This window comes from Gorilla gorilla, chromosome 12 (assembly GCF_029281585.2).
Source record: "Gorilla gorilla gorilla isolate KB3781 chromosome 12, NHGRI_mGorGor1-v2.1_pri, whole genome shotgun sequence".
Classification (NCBI taxonomy): Eukaryota; Metazoa; Chordata; class Mammalia; order Primates; family Hominidae; genus Gorilla; species Gorilla gorilla.
Window position 1 is genome coordinate 33,778,326 of NC_073236.2, and position 27,385 is coordinate 33,805,710.

Below are 27,385 nucleotides of genomic sequence, written 5' to 3' on the forward strand. Positions count from 1 at the left end.
AAATATGATAAAGTTATCCATACATTCACACAGTGTTAGCATCAACCTCTGTCCTCCTGCCTGTATTAGTGGAGGCTTTGATGGCTTCTACGTCGTGTCTGGGGACCAGAACATGACATAAATACACTGGAAAAAGGGAACACAGGCTCCATGAAATATACCCATACAATTTCAAAAATGGTATGATTTGTCATGTGTCAAAAACTAAAATAAAACCGTGTAAATATCAATGTGGATATGCTGAGTCATGAGGACAAATGTGATCTAAAATCAGAGGAGCAACTCATACACGTGAGAATCAATGTCAAAACAGGTGCTACATGATCCCACATGTCTTTCATGCAACAAACCAAAAGGATTTACACCATTATACTACAAACATTCATCATGCTCTTTAACTTGCCCAATAACTGAGAAGGTACACAATTACGATGACACTCCAGTGGAACGTACACTTCACATATCTTCAGTGGAAGTGTCCTGAATTGATCACCTTGGATATCTGTTTGCTGATACCTAGTAGATAATATTCATTATCTCTCACACCCATGTAGTGTAATAATTTGCCTAAGTTTCTTGTATCCACTAGTTTAGGCTTCCAAAAATTTCTTCATCCACTCTTGGAACCAAAGGATAATATATTAGCCTCAATAAAAATATCATCAATTATCAACTTTGACATATTTCTACAAAGTAAAATTGCTACAAGCATTAGATATTAATCAGTTTTTCATTCAGAAATCACTGCAGTATTCATTGAAAATGACCATTTTAGGAGTTAATTAGAATTCAACATCATACTTGTGTCTAAAATAGTCTTGTTGGGAGTACCGTGTTATTCTCTAAAGAAGTTTCATTAAATAGCTATTTTATCCAAGAGCAAGCTCCTTGAACAAGGAAGCAAATTTATTCATATTCAAGATTATCTCATTTTTATAACTAAAATCAACAAAACATGTATCTCTGATGCCTCCTAGTAACCAAGAGGAGTAATGAGTCAGTGTGGTGTATTCCAATTATACCATTGTTTCCTGCTTCCAGTAGTTCCTGCAGCAGCCAAAATCAAATATTTTTTATGAAAATATTCCAAATGCATCTGAAATGAGTTCACTCAGGTTTCCTCCGCAGAAACCCCAAAATTATATAAATGACTTCCTCTTTTCACACCTTCCTGCCTCACAATCTGTCTCCCTTAGGAAAATAGTTGCTACACCAGGGGTCTCCTTAGTTCTCCTACAGTGTCTACGGCTTGTTACAACAAGCTTTCTGTCTTTTCTTGGCAGTACGATCTGAAGTGTGTAAATTCTATACTTCCTCTCTTTCTCCTTCCACCCTTACTGAAAACAAGCTGGAGAATTAAAGCAAAATTATGTTGTTCCCCAGAGCCCCTCATGCCTTGAACTGCTCTCCATATTTCTTCTTCCCAATTTCAATGTGGGGAAGTGTATAATCTTACAGCGAAGATCATGTTCCAGACCAGCAGCATCAGCATCACCCACGAACTTATTTGAAATGAAGAATCTCAGGACTGCTGAATCAAAATGTGCAGCTGCAACGAGCCCCCCGCTGATTTATTCAGGGAAGAGAACTTCTTACCTATCTGGACTGAACATGACATTAAATCTCTTTTCAAAATTACCTCTCCTAGTTTTGTCTCCATGCTTTTTACCTCTGGCTATATTCAAAAGAGAATCTTTCTTGTCTCTTGTAGCCTAAATGGAATTTGAAATTAAACAATAAATTAATAAAGTATGTTTCATAGACTATACACTTACTAGGTCACAATATAAATGACAGTTTCATTACCTTCAAGCCTGGTGGTTGCTCAGAAGACACTGAAAAGTAAAAGGGATTGATAATCACTCATATGTAAAAATGACAAAATTATCCATACATTCATGCAGTGTTAGCATCAACCTCTGTCCTCCTGCCTGTATTAGCGTAGGCTTTGATGGCTTCTACTTTGTGTCTGGGGACTAGAACAGGACAGAAATACGCTGAGAAAAGGGAATACAGGCTCCATGAAATATAGTCTTAGAATTTCAAACATGGTATGATTTCTCATATGTCAAAAACTAAAATAAAACCGTGTCAATATCAACGTGGATATGCCGAGTGATGAGGACAAAGTGATCTAAAATCAGAGGAGCAACTCATACACCTGAGAATCAATGTCAAAGCAGGTGCTACATGATCCCACATGTCTTTCATGCAACAAATTAAAAGGATTTACACCATTATAGTACAAACATTCATCATGCTCTTTAACTTGCCCAATAACTGAGAAGGCACACAATTACGACGACAATTCAGTTGAACGTACACTTCACATCCCTTCAGTGGAAGTGTCCTAAATTGATCACGTTGGATACCTGTTTGCTGATACCTAGTAGATAATATTCATTATCTCTCACGCCCAGGTGGTGTAATAATTTGCCTAAGTTTCTTGTATCCACTAGCTTAGCCTTCTGAAAGTTTCTTCATTAACTCATGGCACCAAAGGGTAATATATTAGCCTCAATAAAAATATTATCACTTATCAATTTTCACATACCTATACAAAGTAAAGATGCTACAAGCAGTAGATATTGATCAGATTTTCATTCAGAAATCACTGCAATATTGATTGAAAATGACCATTTTAGGAGTTAATTAGAATCCAGCATAATTTTTGTTTCTAAAATAGCCTTGTTGGGAGTATCATGTTGTTCTCTAAAGAAGTTTCATGAAATAGCTATTGTATCCAAGAGGTAGCTCCTTGAACAAGGAAGCCAGTGTATTCAGATTCAAGTTTGTCTCATTTCTATAACTAAAATCAACAAAACATGTATCTCTGATGCCTAATAGTAACAAAGAAGAGTAATGAGTCAGTGTTTTTATGCCAATTCTAGGATTGTTTCCTTCTTCCAGCAGTTCCTGCAGCAGCCAAAATCAAGTATTTTTTATTAAAATATTCCAAATGCATCTGAAGTGAGTTCACTCAGGTTTCCTCAGCAGAATCCCCAAAATTATATAAATGACTTCCTCTTTTCACACCTTCCTGCCTCACAATCCATCTTCCTTGGGAAAATGATGGCTACACCAGGGGTCCCTTAGTTCTCCTACAGTGTGTACGGGTTATTACAACAAGTTTTCTGTCTGTTTTTAGCAGTACGATGTGACGTCTGTAAAATCGACTCTTTCTCCTTCCACCCTTACTGAAAACAAGCTGGAGAATTAAAGCAAAACTATGCTGTTCCCCAGAGCCCCTTATGTCTTCAACTGCTCTCCATATATCTTCTTCCCAACTTCAACATGTGGAAGTGTATAATCTTACAGTGAAGGTCATGTTCCAGACCAGCAGCATCAGCATCACCCAAGAACTTACTACAAATGAAGAATCTCTGGCCTGCTGAATCAGAAAGCGCAGCTTTGACGAGCCCCCCGCTGATTTATTTGGGGAAGGGAACTTCTTATCTATCTGGACTGAACATGACATTAAATCTGTTTTCAAAATTACCTGTTCTAGATTTTTCTCCATCCTTTTTTTCTCTGGCTATATTCAAAACAGAATCTTCCTCGTCACTTGTAGCCTGAATGGAATTTGAAATGAAATAATAAATAAAATATGTTTCATAGACCATACATTAACTCATTCACAATATAAATGACAGTTTCATTACCTTCAAGGCTGGTGGTTTCTGAGAAGACACTGAAAGGCAAAAGGGATTCATAATCACTCATATGTAAATATGACAAAGATATCCATATATTCATGCAGTGTTAGCATCAAACTCTGTCCTCCTGCTCTGTATTAGCGTAGGCTTTGATGGCTTCTACTTTGTGTCTGGGGACTAGAACATGACAGAAGTACACTGAGAAAAGGGAATACAGGCTCCATGAAATATACCCTTGCAATTTCAAACATGGTATGATTTCTCATATGTCAAAAACTAAAATAAAACCGTGTCAATATCAATGTGCATAGGCCGAGTGATGAGAACAAATGTGATCTAAAAGCAGAGAAGCAACTCACACACCTGAGAATCAATGTCAAAGCAGGTGCTACATGATCCCACATGTCTTTCATGCAACAAATCAAAAGGATTTACATCATTATAGTAAAAACATTCATCATGCTCTCTAAATTGCCAATAACTGAGAAGGCACACAATTGCAATGATACTTCAGTTAAACTTACACTTCACATCTCTTCAGTGGAAGAGTCCTGAATTGATCACCTTGGACACCTGTTTGCTGATACCTAGTAGATAATATTCATTATCCCTCACACCCATGCGGTGTAAAAATTGGCTTAAGTTTCTTGTATCCACTAGTTTAGCCTTCCAAAAGTTTCTTCATCCACTCATGGCACCAAAGGATAATATATTAGCCTCAATAAAAATATCATCACTTATCAATTTTGACATATTTCTACAAAGTAAAACGGCTACAAGCATTAGATATTGATAAGATTTACATTCAGAAATCATTTCAATATTCATTGAAAATGATCACTCTAGGACTTAATTAGAATGCAACACAATTTTTGTCTCTAAAATAGCCTTGTTGGGAGTATCATGTTATGTTCTAGAGAAGTTTCCTTAAACAGCTATTTTATACAAGAGGTAGCTCCTTGGACAAGGAAGCCAACGTATTCATATTCACGTTTATCTCATTTCTATAACTAAAATCAACAAAACGTGTAAGTCTGATACCTAACAGTAACAAAGAAGAGTAATTAGTAAATGAAGTTTATCCCAATTCTAGCATTATCTCCTGCACCCAGTAGTTCCAGCAGCTGCCAAAATCAAATCTTCTTTATGCAAATATGCTAAATGCCTCTGAAGTGAGTTCACTCAGGTTTCCTCAGCAGAAACCCCAAAATTACATAAATAACTTCTTTTCCCTCCTTCCTGCCTCACAATCCCTCTTCCTTGGGAAAAATCATTGCTATATCAGTGGTCTCCTTAGTTCTCATTCTACAGTGTCTACAGGTTATTAGGATCACTATTCTATCTTTTTTACAGCAGTATGATGTGACGTCTATAAAATCTATACTTCATGCCTTTCTCCTTCTACCCTTATTGAAAACATGCTGTATAATTAAAGCAAAATTATGCTGTTCCCCTGAGACCCTTATGTCTTGAACTGCTCTCCATATTTCTTCTTCCCAATTTCAATGTGGGGAAGTCTATAATCTTACTACAAAGATCATGTCCAAGACCAGCAGCATCAGCGTCACCCAAGAACTTATTAAAAATGAAGACTCTCAGGCCTGCTGAATCAGAATGTGCAGTTTTGATGAGCCCCGCACTGATTTGTTTGGGGAAGAGAAGTACTTTTCTATCTGGACTGAACATGACGTTAAATGTGTTTTGTGAAATTACCTGTTCCAGATTGTTGTCCATCCTTTATTTCTGTGGGTATATCCGAAACAGAATCTTTCTTGACACTTGTAGCCTGAATGGAATTTGAAACAAAATAATCAATACATAAACTATGTTTCATAGACCACACAGTTAATAGTTCACAATATAAATGAGAGTTTAATTACCTTCAAGGCTGGTTGTTTCTGAGAAGACACTGAAAAGCAAAAGGGATACATAATCACTCATATGTAAATATGATAAAGTTATCCATACATTCCTGCACTGTTGGCATCAAGATATACCTTCCTGCCTGTATTAGTATAGGATTTGGTGTTTTCTACTTTGTGACTGGGGACTGGAATATGACAGAAATACACTGAAAAAGGTGAATACAGGCTTCACAAAATATACTTACAATTTCAAACATGGCATGATTTGTCATATGTCCAAAACTAAAATAAAACCGTGTCAATATCAACGTGGATATGCCAAGTGATGAGGACAAATGTGATCTAAAATCAGAGGAGCAACTCATACACTTGAGAATCAATGTCAAAGCAGGTTCTACATGATGCCACATGTCTTCCATGCAAGAAATCAAAAGGATTTACACCATTATAGTACAAACATTCATCATGCTCTTTAACTTGCCCAATAACTGAGAAGGCACACAATTACAATGATATTTCAGTTGAACTACACTTCACGTCTCTTCAGTGGAAGTGTCCTAAATTGATCAGCTTGGATTATGTTTGCTGAAACCTAGTAGATAATATTCATTATTTCTCACACCCCTGTGGTGTAATAATTTGTCTAAGTTTCTTGTATCCACTCGTTTAGCCTTCTGAAAGTTTCTTCATCCACTCATGGCACCAAAGGATAATATATTAGCCTCAATAAAAGTATAATCATTTACCAATGTTGACATACTTCTACAAAGTAAACTGCTACAAGCATTAGATGTTAATAAGTTTTACATTCAGAAATCAATCAAATATTCATTGAAAGGACCACTTTAGGAGTTAATTAGAATTCAACATAATTTTTGTTTCTAAAAAGTCTTCTTTGGAGTATCATGCTATTCTCTAAAGAAGTTTCATTCAATAGCTATTTTATCCAAGACTTAGCTCCTTGAACTTTGAAGCCAATGTATTCATATTCATTTATCTCAGTTTTATAACTGAAATCAACAAAACATGTATCTCTGATGCCTAATAGTAAATTACTCCTAAAGAGGAGTAATGAGTCACTGTGGTTTATCCCAATTCTAGCATAGTTTCCTGCTTCCAGTAGTTCCTGGAGCAGCCAAAATCAAATCTTCTTTTATGCAAATGTTCCAAATGTATTGAAGTGAGTTCACTGAGGTTTCCTCAGCAGAAATCCCAAATTACATAAATAACTTCTTCTTTTCCCTCCTTCCTGACTCACAATCCCTATTCGTTGAGGAAAATAATTGCTACATCACTGGTCTTGTTACTTCTCATTCTACAGTGTTTTTGTGGTATTAGGACCACTTTTCCCTCTGTTTATCACAATACAATCTGATGCCTCTAATATCTATTACTTCATCTCTTTCTCTTTCCCCTCTTGATGGAAACATGCTGTAGAATTAAAGCAAAATGATGCTGTCCCCTGAGCCTGTTATGTGTTGAATTGCCGTCAGATGGTTCTTTTTCCCAATTTCAAAGTACAGACATCTAAAATCTTAGTACTTTCAGCATGGCCAAGGACCACAGCATCAGGGTCACCCGAGAACTTATTACAAATGAATAATCTCAGGAATACTGAATCAGAACATGAAGATTTGACGAACCCCCCGCTGCTGTATTTGGTGAAGAGAAGTTCTCCTCTATCTTGAACGAACATCATATTAAATGTGTTTGCAAAATTACCTGTCCCAGATATTTGTTCATCCTTTGTTTCTGTGGCTATATTTGGAATAGAATCTTCCTTGTCACTTGTAGCCTGAATGGAATTTGAAACAGAACAGTCAATAAATAAAGTATATTTCATAGACTATACAGTTAATAGTTCAAAATATAAAAGAGAGTTTCATTACCTTCAAGGCTGGTTTTTTCCGAGAAGACACTGAAAAGTAAAAGGGATACATAATCACTCACATGTAAATATGATAAAGTTATCCATACATTCACACAGTGTTAGCATCAACCTCTGTCCTCCTGCCTGTATTAGTGGAGGCTTTGATGGCTTCTACGTCGTGTCTGGGGACCAGAACATGACATAAATACACTGGAAAAAGGGAACACAGGCTCCATGAAATATACCCATACAATTTCAAAAATGGTATGATTTGTCATGTGTCAAAAACTAAAATAAAACCGTGTAAATATCAATGTGGATATGCTGAGTCATGAGGACAAATGTGATCTAAAATCAGAGGAGCAACTCATACACGTGAGAATCAATGTCAAAACAGGTGCTACATGATCCCACATGTCTTTCATGCAACAAACCAAAAGGATTTACACCATTATACTACAAACATTCATCATGCTCTTTAACTTGCCCAATAACTGAGAAGGTACACAATTACGATGACACTCCAGTGGAACGTACACTTCACATATCTTCAGTGGAAGTGTCCTGAATTGATCACCTTGGATATCTGTTTGCTGATACCTAGTAGATAATATTCATTATCTCTCACACCCATGTAGTGTAATAATTTGCCTAAGTTTCTTGTATCCACTAGTTTAGGCTTCCAAAAATTTCTTCATCCACTCTTGGAACCAAAGGATAATATATTAGCCTCAATAAAAATATCATCAATTATCAACTTTGACATATTTCTACAAAGTAAAATTGCTACAAGCATTAGATATTAATCAGTTTTTCATTCAGAAATCACTGCAGTATTCATTGAAAATGACCATTTTAGGAGTTAATTAGAATTCAACATCATACTTGTGTCTAAAATAGTCTTGTTGGGAGTACCGTGTTATTCTCTAAAGAAGTTTCATTAAATAGCTATTTTATCCAAGAGCAAGCTCCTTGAACAAGGAAGCAAATTTATTCATATTCAAGATTATCTCATTTTTATAACTAAAATCAACAAAACATGTATCTCTGATGCCTCCTAGTAACCAAGAGGAGTAATGAGTCAGTGTGGTGTATTCCAATTATACCATTGTTTCCTGCTTCCAGTAGTTCCTGCAGCAGCCAAAATCAAATATTTTTTATGAAAATATTCCAAATGCATCTGAAATGAATTCACTCAGGTTTCCTCCACAGAAACCCCAAAATTATATAAATGACTTCCTCTTTTCACACCTTCCTGCCTCACAATCTGTCTCCCTTAGGAAAATAGTTGCTACACCAGGGGTCTCCTTAATTCTCCTACAGTGTCTACGGCTTGTTACAACAAGCTTTCTGTCTTTTCTTGGCAGTACGATCTGAAGTGTGTAAATTCTATACTTCCTCTCTTTCTCCTTCCACCCTTACTGAAAACAAGCTGGAGAATTAAAGCAAAATTATGTTGTTCCCCAGAGCCCCTCATGCCTTGAACTGCTCTCCATATTTCTTCTTCCCAATTTCAATGTGGGGAAGTGTATAATCTTACAGCGAAGATCATGTTCCAGACCAGCAGCATCAGCATCACCCACGAACTTATTTGAAATGAAGAATCTCAGGACTGCTGAATCAAAATGTGCAGCTGCAACGAGCCCCCCGCTGATTTATTCAGGGAAGAGAACTTCTTACCTATCTGGACTGAACATGACATTAAATCTCTTTTCAAAATTACCTCTCCTAGTTTTGTCTCCATGCTTTTTACCTCTGGCTATATTCAAAAGAGAATCTTTCTTGTCTCTTGTAGCCTAAATGGAATTTGAAATTAAACAATAAATTAATAAAGTATGTTTCATAGACTATACACTTACTAGGTCACAATATAAATGACAGTTTCATTACCTTCAAGCCTGGTGGTTGCTCAGAAGACACTGAAAAGTAAAAGGGATTGATAATCACTCATATGTAAAAATGACAAAATTATCCATACATTCATGCAGTGTTAGCATCAACCTCTGTCCTCCTGCCTGTATTAGCGTAGGCTTTGATGGCTTCTACTTTGTGTCTGGGGACTAGAACAGGACAGAAATACGCTGAGAAAAGGGAATACAGGCTCCATGAAATATAGTCTTAGAATTTCAAACATGGTATGATTTCTCATATGTCAAAAACTAAAATAAAACCGTGTCAATATCAACGTGGATATGCCGAGTGATGAGGACAAAGTGATCTAAAATCAGAGGAGCAACTCATACACCTGAGAATCAATGTCAAAGCAGGTGCTACATGATCCCACATGTCTTTCATGCAACAAATTAAAAGGATTTACACCATTATAGTACAAACATTCATCATGCTCTTTAACTTGCCCAATAACTGAGAAGGCACACAATTACGACGACAATTCAGTTGAACGTACACTTCACATCCCTTCAGTGGAAGTGTCCTAAATTGATCACGTTGGATACCTGTTTGCTGATACCTAGTAGATAATATTCATTATCTCTCACGCCCAGGTGGTGTAATAATTTGCCTAAGTTTCTTGTATCCACTAGCTTAGCCTTCTGAAAGTTTCTTCATTAACTCATGGCACCAAAGGGTAATATATTAGCCTCAATAAAAATATTATCACTTATCAATTTTCACATACCTATACAAAGTAAAGATGCTACAAGCAGTAGATATTGATCAGATTTTCATTCAGAAATCACTGCAATATTGATTGAAAATGACCATTTTAGGAGTTAATTAGAATCCAGCATAATTTTTGTTTCTAAAATAGCCTTGTTGGGAGTATCATGTTGTTCTCTAAAGAAGTTTCATGAAATAGCTATTGTATCCAAGAGGTAGCTCCTTGAACAAGGAAGCCAGTGTATTCAGATTCAAGTTTGTCTCATTTCTATAACTAAAATCAACAAAACATGTATCTCTGATGCCTAATAGTAACAAAGAAGAGTAATGAGTCAGTGTTTTTATGCCAATTCTAGGATTGTTTCCTTCTTCCAGCAGTTCCTGCAGCAGCCAAAATCAAGTATTTTTTATTAAAATATTCCAAATGCATCTGAAGTGAGTTCACTCAGGTTTCCTCAGCAGAATCCCCAAAATTATATAAATGACTTCCTCTTTTCACACCTTCCTGCCTCACAATCCATCTTCCTTGGGAAAATGATGGCTACACCAGGGGTCCCCTTAGTTCTCCTACAGTGTGTACGGGTTATTACAACAAGTTTTCTGTCTGTTTTTAGCAGTACGATGTGACGTCTGTAAAATCGACTCTTTCTCCTTCCACCCTTACTGAAAACAAGCTGGAGAATTAAAGCAAAACTATGCTGTTCCCCAGAGCCCCTTATGTCTTCAACTGCTCTCCATATATCTTCTTCCCAACTTCAACATGTGGAAGTGTATAATCTTACAGTGAAGGTCATGTTCCAGACCAGCAGCATCAGCATCACCCAAGAACTTACTACAAATGAAGAATCTCTGGCCTGCTGAATCAGAAAGCGCAGCTTTGACGAGCCCCCCGCTGATTTATTTGGGGAAGGGAACTTCTTATCTATCTGGACTGAACATGACATTAAATCTGTTTTCAAAATTACCTGTTCTAGATTTTTCTCCATCCTTTTTTTCTCTGGCTATATTCAAAACAGAATCTTCCTCGTCACTTGTAGCCTGAATGGAATTTGAAATGAAATAATAAATAAAATATGTTTCATAGACCATACATTAACTCATTCACAATATAAATGACAGTTTCATTACCTTCAAGGCTGGTGGTTTCTGAGAAGACACTGAAAGGCAAAAGGGATTCATAATCACTCATATGTAAATATGACAAAGATATCCATATATTCATGCAGTGTTAGCATCAAACTCTGTCCTCCTGCTCTGTATTAGTGTAGGCTTTGATGGCTTCTACTTTGTGTCTGGGGACTAGAACATGACAGAAGTACACTGAGAAAAGGGAATACAGGCTCCATGAAATATACCCTTGCAATTTCAAACATGGTATGATTTCTCATATGTCAAAAACTAAAATAAAACCGTGTCAATATCAATGTGCATAGGCCGAGTGATGAGAACAAATGTGATCTAAAAGCAGAGAAGCAACTCACACACCTGAGAATCAATGTCAAAGCAGGTGCTACATGATCCCACATGTCTTTCATGCAACAAATCAAAAGGATTTACATCATTATAGTAAAAACATTCATCATGCTCTCTAAATTGCCAATAACTGAGAAGGCACACAATTGCAATGATACTTCAGTTAAACTTACACTTCACATCTCTTCAGTGGAAGAGTCCTGAATTGATCACCTTGGACACCTGTTTGCTGATACCTAGTAGATAATATTCATTATCCCTCACACCCATGCGGTGTAAAAATTGGCTTAAGTATCTTGTATCCACTAGTTTAGCCTTCCAAAAGTTTCTTCATCCACTCATGGCACCAAAGGATAATATATTAGCCTCAATAAAAATATCATCACTTATCAATTTTGACATATTTCTACAAAGTAAAACGGCTACAAGCATTAGATATTGATAAGATTTACATTCAGAAATCATTTCAATATTCATTGAAAATGATCACTCTAGGACTTAATTAGAATGCAACACAATTTTTGTCTCTAAAATAGCCTTGTTGGGAGTATCATGTTATGTTCTAGAGAAGTTTCCTTAAACAGCTATTTTATACAAGAGGTAGCTCCTTGGACAAGGAAGCCAACGTATTCATATTCACGTTTATCTCATTTCTATAACTAAAATCAACAAAACGTGTAAGTCTGATACCTAACAGTAACAAAGAAGAGTAATTAGTAAATGAAGTTTATCCCAATTCTAGCATTATCTCCTGCACCCAGTAGTTCCAGCAGCTGCCAAAATCAAATCTTCTTTATGCAAATATGCTAAATGCCTCTGAAGTGAGTTCACTCAGGTTTCCTCAGCAGAAACCCCAAAATTACATAAATAACTTCTTTTCCCTCCTTCCTGCCTCACAATCCCTCTTCCTTGGGAAAAATCATTGCTATATCAGTGGTCTCCTTAGTTCTCATTCTACAGTGTCTACAGGTTATTAGGATCACTATTCTATCTTTTTTACAGCAGTATGATGTGACGTCTATAAAATCTATACTTCATGCCTTTCTCCTTCTACCCTTATTGAAAACATGCTGTATAATTAAAGCAAAATTATGCTGTTCCCCTGAGACCCTTATGTCTTGAACTGCTCTCCATATTTCTTCTTCCCAATTTCAATGTGGGGAAGTCTATAATCTTACTACAAAGATCATGTCCAAGACCAGCAGCATCAGCGTCACCCAAGAACTTATTAAAAATGAAGACTCTCAGGCCTGCTGAATCAGAATGTGCAGTTTTGATGAGCCCCGCACTGATTTGTTTGGGGAAGAGAAGTACTTTTCTATCTGGACTGAACATGACGTTAAATGTGTTTTGTGAAATTACCTGTTCCAGATTGTTGTCCATCCTTTATTTCTGTGGGTATATCCGAAACAGAATCTTTCTTGACACTTGTAGCCTGAATGGAATTTGAAACAAAATAATCAATACATAAACTATGTTTCATAGACCACACAGTTAATAGTTCACAATATAAATGAGAGTTTAATTACCTTCAAGGCTGGTTGTTTCTGAGAAGACACTGAAAAGCAAAAGGGATACATAATCACTCATATGTAAATATGATAAAGTTATCCATACATTCCTGCACTGTTGGCATCAAGATATACCTTCCTGCCTGTATTAGTATAGGATTTGGTGTTTTCTACTTTGTGACTGGGGACTGGAATATGACAGAAATACACTGAAAAAGGTGAATACAGGCTTCACAAAATATACTTACAATTTCAAACATGGCATGATTTGTCATATGTCCAAAACTAAAATAAAACCGTGTCAATATCAACGTGGATATGCCAAGTGATGAGGACAAATGTGATCTAAAATCAGAGGAGCAACTCATACACTTGAGAATCAATGTCAAAGCAGGTTCTACATGATGCCACATGTCTTCCATGCAAGAAATCAAAAGGATTTACACCATTATAGTACAAACATTCATCATGCTCTTTAACCTGCCCAATAACTGAGAAGGCACACAATTACAATGATATTTCAGTTGAACTACACTTCACGTCTCTTCAGTGGAAGTGTCCTAAATTGATCAGCTTGGATTATGTTTGCTGAAACCTAGTAGATAATATTCATTATTTCTCACACCCCTGTGGTGTAATAATTTGTCTAAGTTTCTTGTATCCACTCGTTTAGCCTTCTGAAAGTTTCTTCATCCACTCATGGCACCAAAGGATAATATATTAGCCTCAATAAAAGTATAATCATTTACCAATGTTGACATACTTCTACAAAGTAAACTGCTACAAGCATTAGATGTTAATAAGTTTTACATTCAGAAATCAATCAAATATTCATTGAAAGGACCACTTTAGGAGTTAATTAGAATTCAACATAATTTTTGTTTCTAAAAAGTCTTCTTTGGAGTATCATGCTATTCTCTAAAGAAGTTTCATTCAATAGCTATTTTATCCAAGACTTAGCTCCTTGAACTTTGAAGCCAATGTATTCATATTCATTTATCTCAGTTTTATAACTGAAATCAACAAAACATGTATCTCTGATGCCTAATAGTAAATTACTCCTAAAGAGGAGTAATGAGTCACTGTGGTTTATCCCAATTCTAGCATAGTTTCCTGCTTCCAGTAGTTCCTGGAGCAGCCAAAATCAAATCTTCTTTTATGCAAATGTTCCAAATGTATTGAAGTGAGTTCACTGAGGTTTCCTCAGCAGAAATCCCAAATTACATAAATAACTTCTTCTTTTCCCTCCTTCCTGACTCACAATCCCTATTCGTTGAGGAAAATAATTGCTACATCACTGGTCTTGTTACTTCTCATTCTACAGTGTTTTTGTGGTATTAGGACCACTTTTCCCTCTGTTTATCACAATACAATCTGATGCCTCTAATATCTATTACTTCATCTCTTTCTCTTTCCCCTCTTGATGGAAACATGCTGTAGAATTAAAGCAAAATGATGCTGTCCCCTGAGCCTGTTATGTGTTGAATTGCCGTCAGATGGTTCTTTTTCCCAATTTCAAAGTACAGACATCTAAAATCTTAGTACTTTCAGCATGGCCAAGGACCACAGCATCAGGGTCACCCGAGAACTTATTACAAATGAATAATCTCAGGAATACTGAATCAGAACATGAAGATTTGACGAACCCCCCGCTGCTGTATTTGGTGAAGAGAAGTTCTCCTCTATCTTGAACGAACATCATATTAAATGTGTTTGCAAAATTACCTGTCCCAGATATTTGTTCATCCTTTGTTTCTGTGGCTATATTTGGAATAGAATCTTCCTTGTCACTTGTAGCCTGAATGGAATTTGAAACAGAACAGTCAATAAATAAAGTATATTTCATAGACTATACAGTTAATAGTTCAAAATATAAAAGAGAGTTTCATTACCTTCAAGGCTGGTTTTTTCCGAGAAGACACTGAAAAGTAAAAGGGATACATAATCACTCACATGTAAATATGATAAAGTTATCCATACATTCACACAGTGTTAGCATCAACCTCTGTCCTCCTGCCTGTATTAGTGGAGGCTTTGATGGCTTCTACGTCGTGTCTGGGGACCAGAACATGACATAAATACACTGGAAAAAGGGAACACAGGCTCCATGAAATATACCCATACAATTTCAAAAATGGTATGATTTGTCATGTGTCAAAAACTAAAATAAAACCGTGTAAATATCAATGTGGATATGCTGAGTCATGAGGACAAATGTGATCTAAAATCAGAGGAGCAACTCATACACGTGAGAATCAATGTCAAAACAGGTGCTACATGATCCCACATGTCTTTCATGCAACAAACCAAAAGGATTTACACCATTATACTACAAACATTCATCATGCTCTTTAACTTGCCCAATAACTGAGAAGGTACACAATTACGATGACACTCCAGTGGAACGTACACTTCACATATCTTCAGTGGAAGTGTCCTGAATTGATCACCTTGGATATCTGTTTGCTGATACCTAGTAGATAATATTCATTATCTCTCACACCCATGTAGTGTAATAATTTGCCTAAGTTTCTTGTATCCACTAGTTTAGGCTTCCAAAAATTTCTTCATCCACTCTTGGAACCAAAGGATAATATATTAGCCTCAATAAAAATATCATCAATTATCAACTTTGACATATTTCTACAAAGTAAAATTGCTACAAGCATTAGATATTAATCAGTTTTTCATTCAGAAATCACTGCAGTATTCATTGAAAATGACCATTTTAGGAGTTAATTAGAATTCAACATCATACTTGTGTCTAAAATAGTCTTGTTGGGAGTACCGTGTTATTCTCTAAAGAAGTTTCATTAAATAGCTATTTTATCCAAGAGCAAGCTCCTTGAACAAGGAAGCAAATTTATTCATATTCAAGATTATCTCATTTTTATAACTAAAATCAACAAAACATGTATCTCTGATGCCTCCTAGTAACCAAGAGGAGTAATGAGTCAGTGTGGTGTATTCCAATTATACCATTGTTTCCTGCTTCCAGTAGTTCCTGCAGCAGCCAAAATCAAATATTTTTTATGAAAATATTCCAAATGCATCTGAAATGAGTTCACTCAGGTTTCCTCCGCAGAAACCCCAAAATTATATAAATGACTTCCTCTTTTCACACCTTCCTGCCTCACAATCTGTCTCCCTTAGGAAAATAGTTGCTACACCAGGGGTCTCCTTAGTTCTCCTACAGTGTCTACGGCTTGTTACAACAAGCTTTCTGTCTTTTCTTGGCAGTACGATCTGAAGTGTGTAAATTCTATACTTCCTCTCTTTCTCCTTCCACCCTTACTGAAAACAAGCTGGAGAATTAAAGCAAAATTATGTTGTTCCCCAGAGCCCCTCATGCCTTGAACTGCTCTCCATATTTCTTCTTCCCAATTTCAATGTGGGGAAGTGTATAATCTTACAGCGAAGATCATGTTCCAGACCAGCAGCATCAGCATCACCCACGAACTTATTTGAAATGAAGAATCTCAGGACTGCTGAATCAAAATGTGCAGCTGCAACGAGCCCCCCGCTGATTTATTCAGGGAAGAGAACTTCTTACCTATCTGGACTGAACATGACATTAAATCTCTTTTCAAAATTACCTCTCCTAGTTTTGTCTCCATGCTTTTTACCTCTGGCTATATTCAAAAGAGAATCTTTCTTGTCTCTTGTAGCCTAAATGGAATTTGAAATTAAACAATAAATTAATAAAGTATGTTTCATAGACTATACACTTACTAGGTCACAATATAAATGACAGTTTCATTACCTTCAAGCCTGGTGGTTGCTCAGAAGACACTGAAAAGTAAAAGGGATTGATAATCACTCATATGTAAAAATGACAAAATTATCCATACATTCATGCAGTGTTAGCATCAACCTCTGTCCTCCTGCCTGTATTAGCGTAGGCTTTGATGGCTTCTACTTTGTGTCTGGGGACTAGAACAGGACAGAAATACGCTGAGAAAAGGGAATACAGGCTCCATGAAATATAGTCTTAGAATTTCAAACATGGTATGATTTCTCATATGTCAAAAACTAAAATAAAACCGTGTCAATATCAACGTGGATATGCCGAGTGATGAGGACAAAGTGATCTAAAATCAGAGGAGCAACTCATACACCTGAGAATCAATGTCAAAGCAGGTGCTACATGATCCCACATGTCTTTCATGCAACAAATTAAAAGGATTTACACCATTATAGTACAAACATTCATCATGCTCTTTAACTTGCCCAATAACTGAGAAGGCACACAATTACGACGACAATTCAGTTGAACGTACACTTCACATCCCTTCAGTGGAAGTGTCCTAAATTGATCACGTTGGATACCTGTTTGCTGATACCTAGTAGATAATATTCATTATCTCTCACGCCCAGGTGGTGTAATAATTTGCCTAAGTTTCTTGTATCCACTAGCTTAGCCTTCTGAAAGTTTCTTCATTAACTCATGGCACCAAAGGATAATATATTAGCCTCAATAAAAATATCATCACTTATCAATTTTCACATACCTATACAAAGTAAAGATGCTACAAGCAGTAGATATTGATCAGATTTTCATTCAGAAATCACTGCAATATTGATTGAAAATGACCATTTTAGGAGTTAATTAGAATCCAGCATAATTTTTGTTTCTAAAATAGCCTTGTTGGGAGTATCATGTTGTTCTCTAAAGAAGTTTCATGAAATAGCTATTGTATCCAAGAGGTAGCTCCTTGAACAAGGAAGCCAGTGTATTCAGATTCAAGTTTGTCTCATTTCTATAACTAAAATCAACAAAACATGTATCTCTGATGCCTAATAGTAACAAAGAAGAGTAATGAGTCAGTGTTTTTATGCCAATTCTAGGATTGTTTCCTTCTTCCAGCAGTTCCTGCAGCAGCCAAAATCAAGTATTTTTTATTAAAATATTCCAAATGCATCTGAAGTGAGTTCACTCAGGTTTCCTCCGCAGAATCCCCAAAATTATATAAATGACTTCCTCTTTTCACACCTTCCTGCCTCACAATCTGTCTTCCTTGGGAAAATGATTGCTACAACAGGGGTCTCCTTAGTTCTCCCACAGTGTGTACGGGTTATTACAACAGGTTTTCTGTCTGTTTTTAGCAGTACGATGTGACGTCTGTAAAATCGATACTTCCTCTCTTTCTCCTTCCACCCTTACTGAAAACAAGCTGGAGAATTAAAGCAAAACTATGCTGTTCCCCAGAGCCCCTTATGTCTTCAACTGCTCTCCATATATCTTCTTCCCAACTTCAACATGTGGAAGTGTATAATCTTACAGTGAAGGTCATGTTCCAGACCAGCAGCATCAGCATCACCCAAGAACTTACTACAAATGAAGAATCTCTGGCCTGCTGAATCAGAAAGCGCAGCTTTGACGAGCCACCCGCTGATTTATTTGGGGAAGAGAACTTCTTATCTATCTGGACTGAACATGACATTAAATCTGTTTTCAAAATTACCTTTTCTAGATTTTTCTCCATCCTTTTTTTCTCTGGCTATATTCAAAACAGAATCTTCCTCGTCACTTGTAGCCTGAATTTGAAACGAAATAACAAATAAATGAGGTATGTTTCATAGACCACATATTAACTCATTCACAATATAAATGAGAGTTTCATTACCTTCAAGGCTGGTGGTTTCTGAGAAGACACTGAAAAGCAAAAGGGATTCATAATCACTCATATGTAAATATGACAAAGATATCCATATATTCATGCAGTGTTAGCATCAACCTCTGTCCTCCTGCCTGTATTAGCATAGGCTTTGATGGCTTCTACTTTGCGTCTGCGGACTAGAACATGACAGAAGTACACTGAGAAAAGGGAATACAGGCTCCATGAAATATACCCTTACAATTTCAAACATGGTATGATTTCTCATATGTCGAAAACTAAAATAAAACCGTGTCAATCTCAATGTGCATAGGCCGAGTGATAAGAACAAATGTGATCTAAAATCAGGAGCAACTCACACACCTGAGAATCAATATCAAAGCAGGTGCTACATGATCCCACATGTCTTTCATGCAACAAATCAAAAGGATTTACACCATTATCCTAAAAACATTCATCATGCTCTTTAACTTGCCCAATAACTGAGAAGGCACACAATTGCAATGATACTTCAGTTAAACTTACACTTCACATCTCTTCAGTGGAAGAGTCCTGAATTGATCACCTTGGACACCTGTTCGCTGATACCTAGTAGATAATATTCATTATCTCTCACACCCATGTGGTGTAATAATTTGCTTAAGTTTCTTGTATCCACTAGTTTAGCCTTCCAAAAGTTTCTTAATCCACTCATGGCACCAAAGGATAATATATTAGCCTCAATAAAAATATCATCACATCAATTTTGAAATATTTCTACAAAGTAGAACTGCTACAAGCATTAGATATTGACAAGATTTACATTCAGAAATCATTCCAATATTCATTGAAAATGATCACTCTAGGACTTAGAATGCAACACAATTTTTATATCTACAATAGCCTTGTTGTGAGTATCATGTTATGTTCTAGAGAACTTTCATTAAACAGCTATTTTATAGAAGAGGTAGCTCCTTGAACAAGTAAGCCAACATACTCATATTCACGTTTATCTCATTTCTATAACTAAAATCAACAAAACATGTATCTCTGATGCCTAATAGTAACAAAGAGGAGTAATGAGTCATTGTGTTTTTATGACAATTCAAGCACTGTTTCCTGCTTCCAGCAGTTGCTGGAGCTGCCCAAATCAAATATTCTTTATGCAAACGTTCCAAATGCATCTGAAGTGAGTTCACTCAGGTTTCCTCAGCAGTAACCCCAAAATTATATAAATGACTCCCTCTTTTCCCACCTTCCTGCATCACAATCCGTCCTCATTCGGAAAATAATTGCTACATCAGGGGTCGCCTCAGTTCTCCTTCTACAGTGTCTATGGCTTATTATGAACAGTTTTCTGTCTGTTTTTAGCACTACGATGTGATGTCTGTAAAATCTGTACTTCCTCTCTTTCTCTTTAAACCCTAATGAAAAGATACTACAGAATTAAAGCAAAATTATGCTGTGTCCCAGAGCCCCTTATGTCTTCAACTGCTCTCCATATTTCTTCTTCCCAATTGCAATGTGGGGATGTGTATAATCTTACAGCGAAAATCATGTTCCAGACCAGCAGCATCAGCATAACCCAAGAACTTATTAGAAATGAAGAATCTCAGGCCTGCTGAGTCAGAATGTGCAGCTTCGACCAGCCCCCCACTGATTTATTCGGGGAAGAGAACTTCTTATCTGGACTGAATATGACATTAAATGTGTTTTGCAAAATTACCTGTCCTAGATATTTCTCCATCCTTTTTTTCTCTGGTTATATTCGAAAAAGGATCTTTCTCATCACTTGTAGCCTGAATGGAATTTGAAACAAAATAATAAATAAGGTATGTTTCATAGGCTTTACGTTTAATAGCTCACAATACACATGAGAGTTTCATTACCTTCAAGGCTGTTTTTTTCTGAGAAGACACTGAAAAGCAAAAGGGATACATAATCACTCACATGTAAATATGATAAAGTTATCCATACATTCACACAGTGTTAGCATCAACCTCTGACCTCCTGCCTGTATTAGTGGAGGCTTTGATGGCTTCTACTTTGTGTCTGGGGACCAGAACGTGACAGAAATACACTGAAAAAAGGGAACACAGGCTCCATGAAGTATACCCTTACAATTTCAAACATGGTATGATTTGTCATGTGTCGAAAACTAAAATACAACCGTGTCAATATCAAGGTGGATATGCTGAGTGATGAGGACAAGTGTGATCTAAAATCAGAGGAGCAACTCATACACGTGAGAATCAATGTCAAAACAGGTGCTACATGATCCCACATGTCTTTCATGCAAGAAACCAAAGGATTTACAACATTACACTACAAAAATTCATCATGCTCTTTAACTTGCCCAATAACTGAGAATGCACACAATTACGATGACGCTTCAGTTGAATGTACACTTCATATCTCTTCAGTGGAAGTGTCCTAAATTGGTCACCTTGGATATCTGTTTGCTGATACCTAGTAGATAATATTCTTTATCTCTCACACCCATATGGTGTAATAATCTGCCTAAGTTTCTTGTATCCACTAGTTTAGGCTTCCGAAAGTTTCTTCATCCAGTTGTAGCACCAAAGGATAATATTTTAGACTCAATAAAAATATAATCAATTATCAATTTTGACATACCTATACAAAGTAAAAGTGCTACAAGCATTAGATATTGATCAGTTTTTCATTCAGAAATCACTGCAATATTCATTGAAAATGAACATTTTAGGAGTTAATTAGAATCCAGCATAATTTTTGTTTCTAAAATAGCCTTGTTGGGAGTATCATGTTGTTCTCTAAAGAAGTTTCATGAAATAGCTATTGTATCCAAGATGTAGCTCCTTGAACAAGGAAGCCAATGTATTCAGATTCAAGTTTGTCTCATTTCTATAACTAAAATCAACAAAACATGTATCTCTGATGCCTAATAGTGACAAAGAGGAGTAATGAGTCAGTGTGTTTTTATGCCAATTCTAGGATTGTTTCCTTCTTCCAGCAGTTCCTGCAGCAGCCAAAATCAAGTATTTTTTATTAAAATATTCCAAATGCATCTGAAGTGAGTTCACTCAGGTTTCCTCAGCAGAATCCCCAAAATTATATAAATGACTTCCTCTTTTCACACCTTCTTGCCTCACAATCCATCTTCCTTGGGAAAATGATTGCTACACCAGGGGTCCCCTTAGTTCTCCTACAGTGTGTACGGGTTATTACAACAAGTTTTCTGTCTGTTTTTAGCAGTACGATGTGACGTCTGTAAAATCGATACTTCCTCTCTTTCTCCTTCCACCCTTAGTGAAACCATGCTGTAGAATTAAAGCAAAACTATGCTGTTCCCCAGAGCCCCTTATGGCTTGAACTACTCTCCATATTTCTTCTTCCCAATTTCAATGTGGGGAAGTGTATAATCTTACTGCAAAGATCATGTTCCAGGCCAGCAACATTAGCGTCACCCAAAAATTATTACAAATGAAGAATCTCAGGACTGCTGGATCAGAATGTGCAGCTACGGCGAGCCCCCCCTCCCGCCCTCCACTGATTTATTCGGGGTAGAGACGTTCTTTTCTATCTGGATTAACCATGACATTGAATGTGTTTTGCAAATTACCTGTCCCAATTTTTTCTCCATCCTTTATTTCTGTGGCTATATTCGAAACAGAATCTTCCTCGTCAGTTGCAGCCTGAATGGAATTTGAAAGAAAATAATAAATAAATAAATCAATGAAGTATGTGTCATAGACTACAATGTAAATGAGAGTTTAATTACCTTCAAGGCTGGTTGTTTTTGAGAAGACACTGAAAAGCAAAAGGGATATATAATCACTCATATATAAATATGATAAAGTTATCCATACATTCACACAGTGTTAGCATCAAGCTGTATCCTTCTGCCTGTACTAGTGTAGGCCCTGATGTCTTCTACTTTGTGTCTTGGGACTGGAACATGACAGAAATACACTGATAAAAGGGAATACAGGCACCATGAAATATATCCTTACAATTTCAAACATGGTATGATTTGTCATATGTCGAAAACTAAAATAAAACCGTGTCAATATCAATGTGGATATGCCAAGTGATGAGGACAAAGTGATCTAAAATCAGAGGAGCAACTCATACACCTGAGAATCAATGTCAACGCAGGTGCTACATGATCCCACGTGTCTTTTATGCAGGAAATCAAAACGATTTACACCGTTATACTACAAACATTCATCATGCTCTTTAACTTGCCCAATAACTGAGAAGGCACACAGTTACCATGACACTTCAGTTGAACATACACTTCACACCCCTTCAGTGGAAGTGTCCTAAATTGATCACCTTGGATATCTGTTTGCTGATACCTAGTACATGATATTCATTATCTCTCACACCCATGTGGTGTAATAATTTGCCTAAGTTTCTTGTATCCACTAGTTTATCCCTCCGAAAGTTTCTTCATCCAGTCGTGGCACCAAAGGATAATATGTTAGCCTCAATAAAAATATCATCAATTATCAATTTTGACATACTTCTACAAACTAAAACTGCTACAAGTGTTAGATATTGAGCAGTTTTTCATTCAGAAATCACTGCAATATTCATTGAAAATGACCATTTTAGGAGTTAATTAGAATTCAACATAATTTTTGTTTCTAAAACATACTTCTTGGGAGTATCATGTTAGTCTCTAAAGAAGTTTCATGAAATAGCTATTTCATCCAAGAGGTAGCTCCTGGAACAAGGAAGCCAATGTATTCATATTCAAGTTTATCTCATTTTTATAAGTAAAGTCAACAAAACATGTATCTCTGATGCCAAATAGTAACAAAAAGGAGTAATGAGTCAGTGTGCTTTATCCCAATTCTAGCATTGTTTCCTGCTTCCAGTAGTTCCTGGAGCTGCCAAAATCTAATATTTTTAAAGCACATATTCCAAATGCATGTGAAGTGAGTTCACTCAGATTTCCTCAGCAGAAACCCCTAAATTATATAAATAACTTCTTTTCCCTCCTTCCTGTCTGACAATCCATCATCCTTGGGAAAATAATTGCTACATCAGGGGTCTCCTTAGTTCTCGTTCTACAGTGTCTATGGGTTATTACTATCAGTTTTCTGTCTTTTCTCAGCAGTACGATGTGACGTCTGTAAAATCTATACTTCCCCTCTTTCTCCTTCCACCCTTAGTGAAACCATGCTGTAGAATTAAAGCAAAACTATGCTGTTCCCCAGAGCCCCTTATGTCTTGAACCTCTCTCCATATTTCTTCTTCCCAATTTCAACGTGGGGAAGTGTATAATCTTACTGCAAAGATCACGTTCCAAGCCAGCAGCATTGGCGTCACCCAAGAATTTATTACAAATGAAGACTCTCAGCACTGGTGGATCAGAATGTGCAGCTTCGGCGAGCCCCCCCACCCGCCCTCCACTGATTTATTCGGGGTAGAGAAGTTCTTTTCTATCTGGATTGGACATGACATTTAATGTCTTTTGCAAAATTACCTGTCCCAGATTTTTCTCCATCCTTTATTTCTGTGGCTATATTCGAAACAGAATCTTCCTCGTCAGTTGTAGCCTGAGTGGAATTTGAAAGAAAATAATAAATAAATAAATCAATGAAGTATGTTTCATAGACTATAGATTTACTAGTTCACAATATAAATGAGAGTTTAATTACCTTCAAGGCTGGTTGTTTCTGAGAAGACACTGAAAAGCAAAAGGGATATATAATCACTCATATATAAATATGATAAAGTTATCCATACATTCACACAGTGTTAGCATCAAGCTGTATCCTTCTGCCTGTACTAGTGTAGGCTCTGATGTCTTCTACTTTGTGTCTTGGGACTGGAACATGACAGAAATACACTGGTAAAAGGGAATACAGGCTCCATCAAATATATCCTTACAATTTCAAACATGGTATGATTCATCATACATCAAAAACTAAAATAAAACCGTGTCAATATCAATGTGGATATGCTGAGTCACGAGGACAAACTGATCTAAAATCGGAGGAGCAACTCATACACCTGAGAATCAATGTCAAAGCAGGTGCTACATGATCCCACATGTCTTTCGTGCAACAAATCAAAAAGATTTACACCATTATACTACAAACATTCATCATGCTCTTTAACTTGCCCAATAACTGAGAAGGCACACAGTTACCATGACACTTCAGTTGAACGTACACTTCACATCCCTTCAGTGGAAGTGTCCTAAATTGATCACCTTGGATATCTGTTTGCTGATACCTAGTAGATAATATTCATTATCTCTCACACCCATGTAGTGTAATAATTTGCCTAAGTTTCTTGTATCCACTAGTTTATCCCTCCGAAACTTTCTTCGTCAAGTCGTGGCACCAAAGGATAATATATTAGCCTCAATAAAAATATCATCAATTATCAATTTTGACATACTTCTACAAAGTAAAACTGCAGCAAGCATTATATATTAATCAGTTTTTCATTCAGAAATCACTGCAATATTCATTGAAAATGACCATTTTAGGAGTTAATTAGAATTCAACATAATTTTTTTTCTAAAACATACTTCTTGGGAGTATCATGTTACTCTCTAAAGAAGTTTCATGAAATAGCTATTTTATCCAAGAGATAGCTCCTGGAACAAGGAAGCCAATGTATTCATATTCAAGTTTATCTCATTTTTATAAGTCAACAAAACATGTATCTCTGATGCCTAATAGTAACAAAAAGGAGTAATGAGTCAGTGTGCTTTATCCCAATTCTAGCATTGTTTCCTGCTTCCAGTAGTTCCTGGAGCTGCCAAAATCAAACAGTTTTTAGGCACATATTCCAAATGCATGTGAAGTGAGTTCACTCAGATTTCCTCAGCAGAATCCCCTAAATTATATAAATAACTTCTTTTCCCTCCTTCCTGTCTGACAATCCATCATCCTTGGGAAAATAATTGCTACATCAGGGGTCTCCTTAGTTCTCGTTCTACAGTGTCTATGGGTTATTACTATCAGTTTTCTGTCTTTTCTCAGCAGTACGATGTGACGTCTGTAAAATCTATACTTCCCCTCTTTCTCCTTCCACCCTTAGTGAAACCATGCTTTAGAATTAAAGCAAAACTATGCTGTTCCCCAGAGCCCCTTATGTCTTGAACCTCTCTCCATATTTCTTCTTCCCAATTTCAACGTGGGGAAGTGTATAATCTTACTGCAAAGATCACGTTCCAAGCCAGCAGCATTAGTGTCACCCAAGAATTTATTACAAATGAAGACTCTCAGGCCTACTGAATCAGAATGTGCAGCTTCGGCGAGCCCCCCCACCCGCCCTCCACCGATTTATTCGGGGTAGAGAAGTTCTTTTCTATCTGGATTGAACATGGCATTAAATGTCTTTTGCAAAATTACCTGTCCCAGATTTTTCTCCATCCTTTATTTCTGTGGCTATATTCGAAACAGAATCTTCCTCATCAGTTGTAGCCTGAATGGAATTTGAAAGAAAATAATAAATAAATAAATAAATGAAGTATGTTTCATAGACTATAGATTTACTAGTTCACAATATAAATGAGAGTTTAATTACCTTCAAGGCTGGTTGTTTCTGAGAAGACACTGAAAAGCAAAAGGGATAATCACTCATATGTAAATATGATAAAGTTTTCCATACATTCATGCGGTGTTAGCATCAGGCTGTATCCGCCTGCCTGTATTAGTGTAGGCTTTGATGTTTTCTACTTTATGTCTTAAGCCAGGAGCATGACAGAAATATACTAAAGAAAACAGGAATAGATGTGTCACGATATATTCCTAACTATTTCAAACATAATATGATTTCTCGTATATCTAAAAGAAAAATAAATCAATGTCAATATCAAAAAGGGTATGCCCAGTGATCACGACAAATGTGATCAAAAATCAGAGGGGAAACTCAATCACCTGGGAAAATGTCAAAGCAGGTGGCACATGCACCCACATGTCTTTTATGCAAGATATCCAAATGATTTACACCATTATACTGCAAACATTCATCATGTTCATTAACTTGCCCAGTAACTGAGAAGGTACACAATTACAGCGACACTTCAGTTGAATGTACACGTCATGTCTCTGTCTCTTCAGTGAAGTGTCCTAAATTGATCAGCTTGGATATATGTTTCCTGAATCCGAGTAAATAATATTCATTATTTCTCATATCCATGTGGTGCAACAATTTGCCTAAGTTTCCTGTATTCTCTAGTTTAGCCTTCCCGGACATTTCTTCATCCACTCATGGCAACAAAGTATAATATATAAACCTCAATAAAAAGCATCATCAATTATCAACTTTGACATACTTCTACTAAATAAAACTGCTAAAAGCATTGGATATTAATAAACTTTTATATTTGGAAATCACTCCAATATTCATTGAAAATGACCATTTTAAGAGTCAGTTGATGAACTCAACATTATATTTGTTTTTAAAATTGTCTTGTTAGGAGGATCATACTATTCTCTAAATAATGTTCATTAAATAGCTATTTTATCCATGAGATAGCTCTTTGATGAAAGAAGCCAATGTATTCATATTCAACTTTATCTAATTTTTATAACAAAAATCAACAAAAGATATATGTCTTATGCCTAATAGTAGCAAAGAGAAGTAATTAGTCAATGTGGTTTATCCCAATTCTAGCTTTCTTTGCTTCATCCAGTAGTTCCTGGAGCTGCCAAAATCAAATCTTTTTTGTGTAAATATGCTAAATGCATCCGAAGTGAGTTCACTCAGGTTTCCTCAGCAGAAACCCCAAAATTACATAAATAACTTCTTCTTTTCCCTCCTTCCTGCCTCACAATCC

The 27,385-nt window shown here is 36.4% G+C and overlaps 1 protein-coding gene across 1 annotated transcript in view; it reads right to left on the bottom strand.

Annotated features, from left to right (window-relative positions):
- The window catches only part of ANKRD36C (ankyrin repeat domain 36C), a 173,737-nt gene that overhangs the window by 78,612 nt on the left and 67,740 nt on the right, over positions 1-27,385 (bottom strand). The window contains exons 32-59 of the mRNA XM_063695529.1: positions 26,131-26,159; positions 25,956-26,028; positions 24,246-24,274; positions 24,071-24,143; positions 22,355-22,383; positions 22,196-22,268; positions 20,481-20,509; positions 20,318-20,390; positions 18,622-18,650; positions 18,460-18,532; positions 16,758-16,786; positions 16,591-16,663; positions 14,887-14,915; positions 14,720-14,792; positions 13,013-13,041; positions 12,846-12,918; positions 11,139-11,167; positions 10,976-11,048; positions 9,282-9,310; positions 9,115-9,187; positions 7,411-7,439; positions 7,244-7,316; positions 5,537-5,565; positions 5,370-5,442; positions 3,663-3,691; positions 3,500-3,572; positions 1,807-1,835; positions 1,640-1,712 (exon numbers count right to left, since the gene is read on the bottom strand). Of these exons, the coding sequence (XP_063551599.1) occupies positions 1,640-1,712; positions 1,807-1,835; positions 3,500-3,572; positions 3,663-3,691; positions 5,370-5,442; positions 5,537-5,565; positions 7,244-7,316; positions 7,411-7,439; positions 9,115-9,187; positions 9,282-9,310; positions 10,976-11,048; positions 11,139-11,167; positions 12,846-12,918; positions 13,013-13,041; positions 14,720-14,792; positions 14,887-14,915; positions 16,591-16,663; positions 16,758-16,786; positions 18,460-18,532; positions 18,622-18,650; positions 20,318-20,390; positions 20,481-20,509; positions 22,196-22,268; positions 22,355-22,383; positions 24,071-24,143; positions 24,246-24,274; positions 25,956-26,028; positions 26,131-26,159 (1,428 nt within the window). The remainder of the gene's footprint in view (positions 1-1,639; positions 1,713-1,806; positions 1,836-3,499; positions 3,573-3,662; positions 3,692-5,369; positions 5,443-5,536; positions 5,566-7,243; positions 7,317-7,410; positions 7,440-9,114; positions 9,188-9,281; positions 9,311-10,975; positions 11,049-11,138; positions 11,168-12,845; positions 12,919-13,012; positions 13,042-14,719; positions 14,793-14,886; positions 14,916-16,590; positions 16,664-16,757; positions 16,787-18,459; positions 18,533-18,621; positions 18,651-20,317; positions 20,391-20,480; positions 20,510-22,195; positions 22,269-22,354; positions 22,384-24,070; positions 24,144-24,245; positions 24,275-25,955; positions 26,029-26,130; positions 26,160-27,385) is intronic.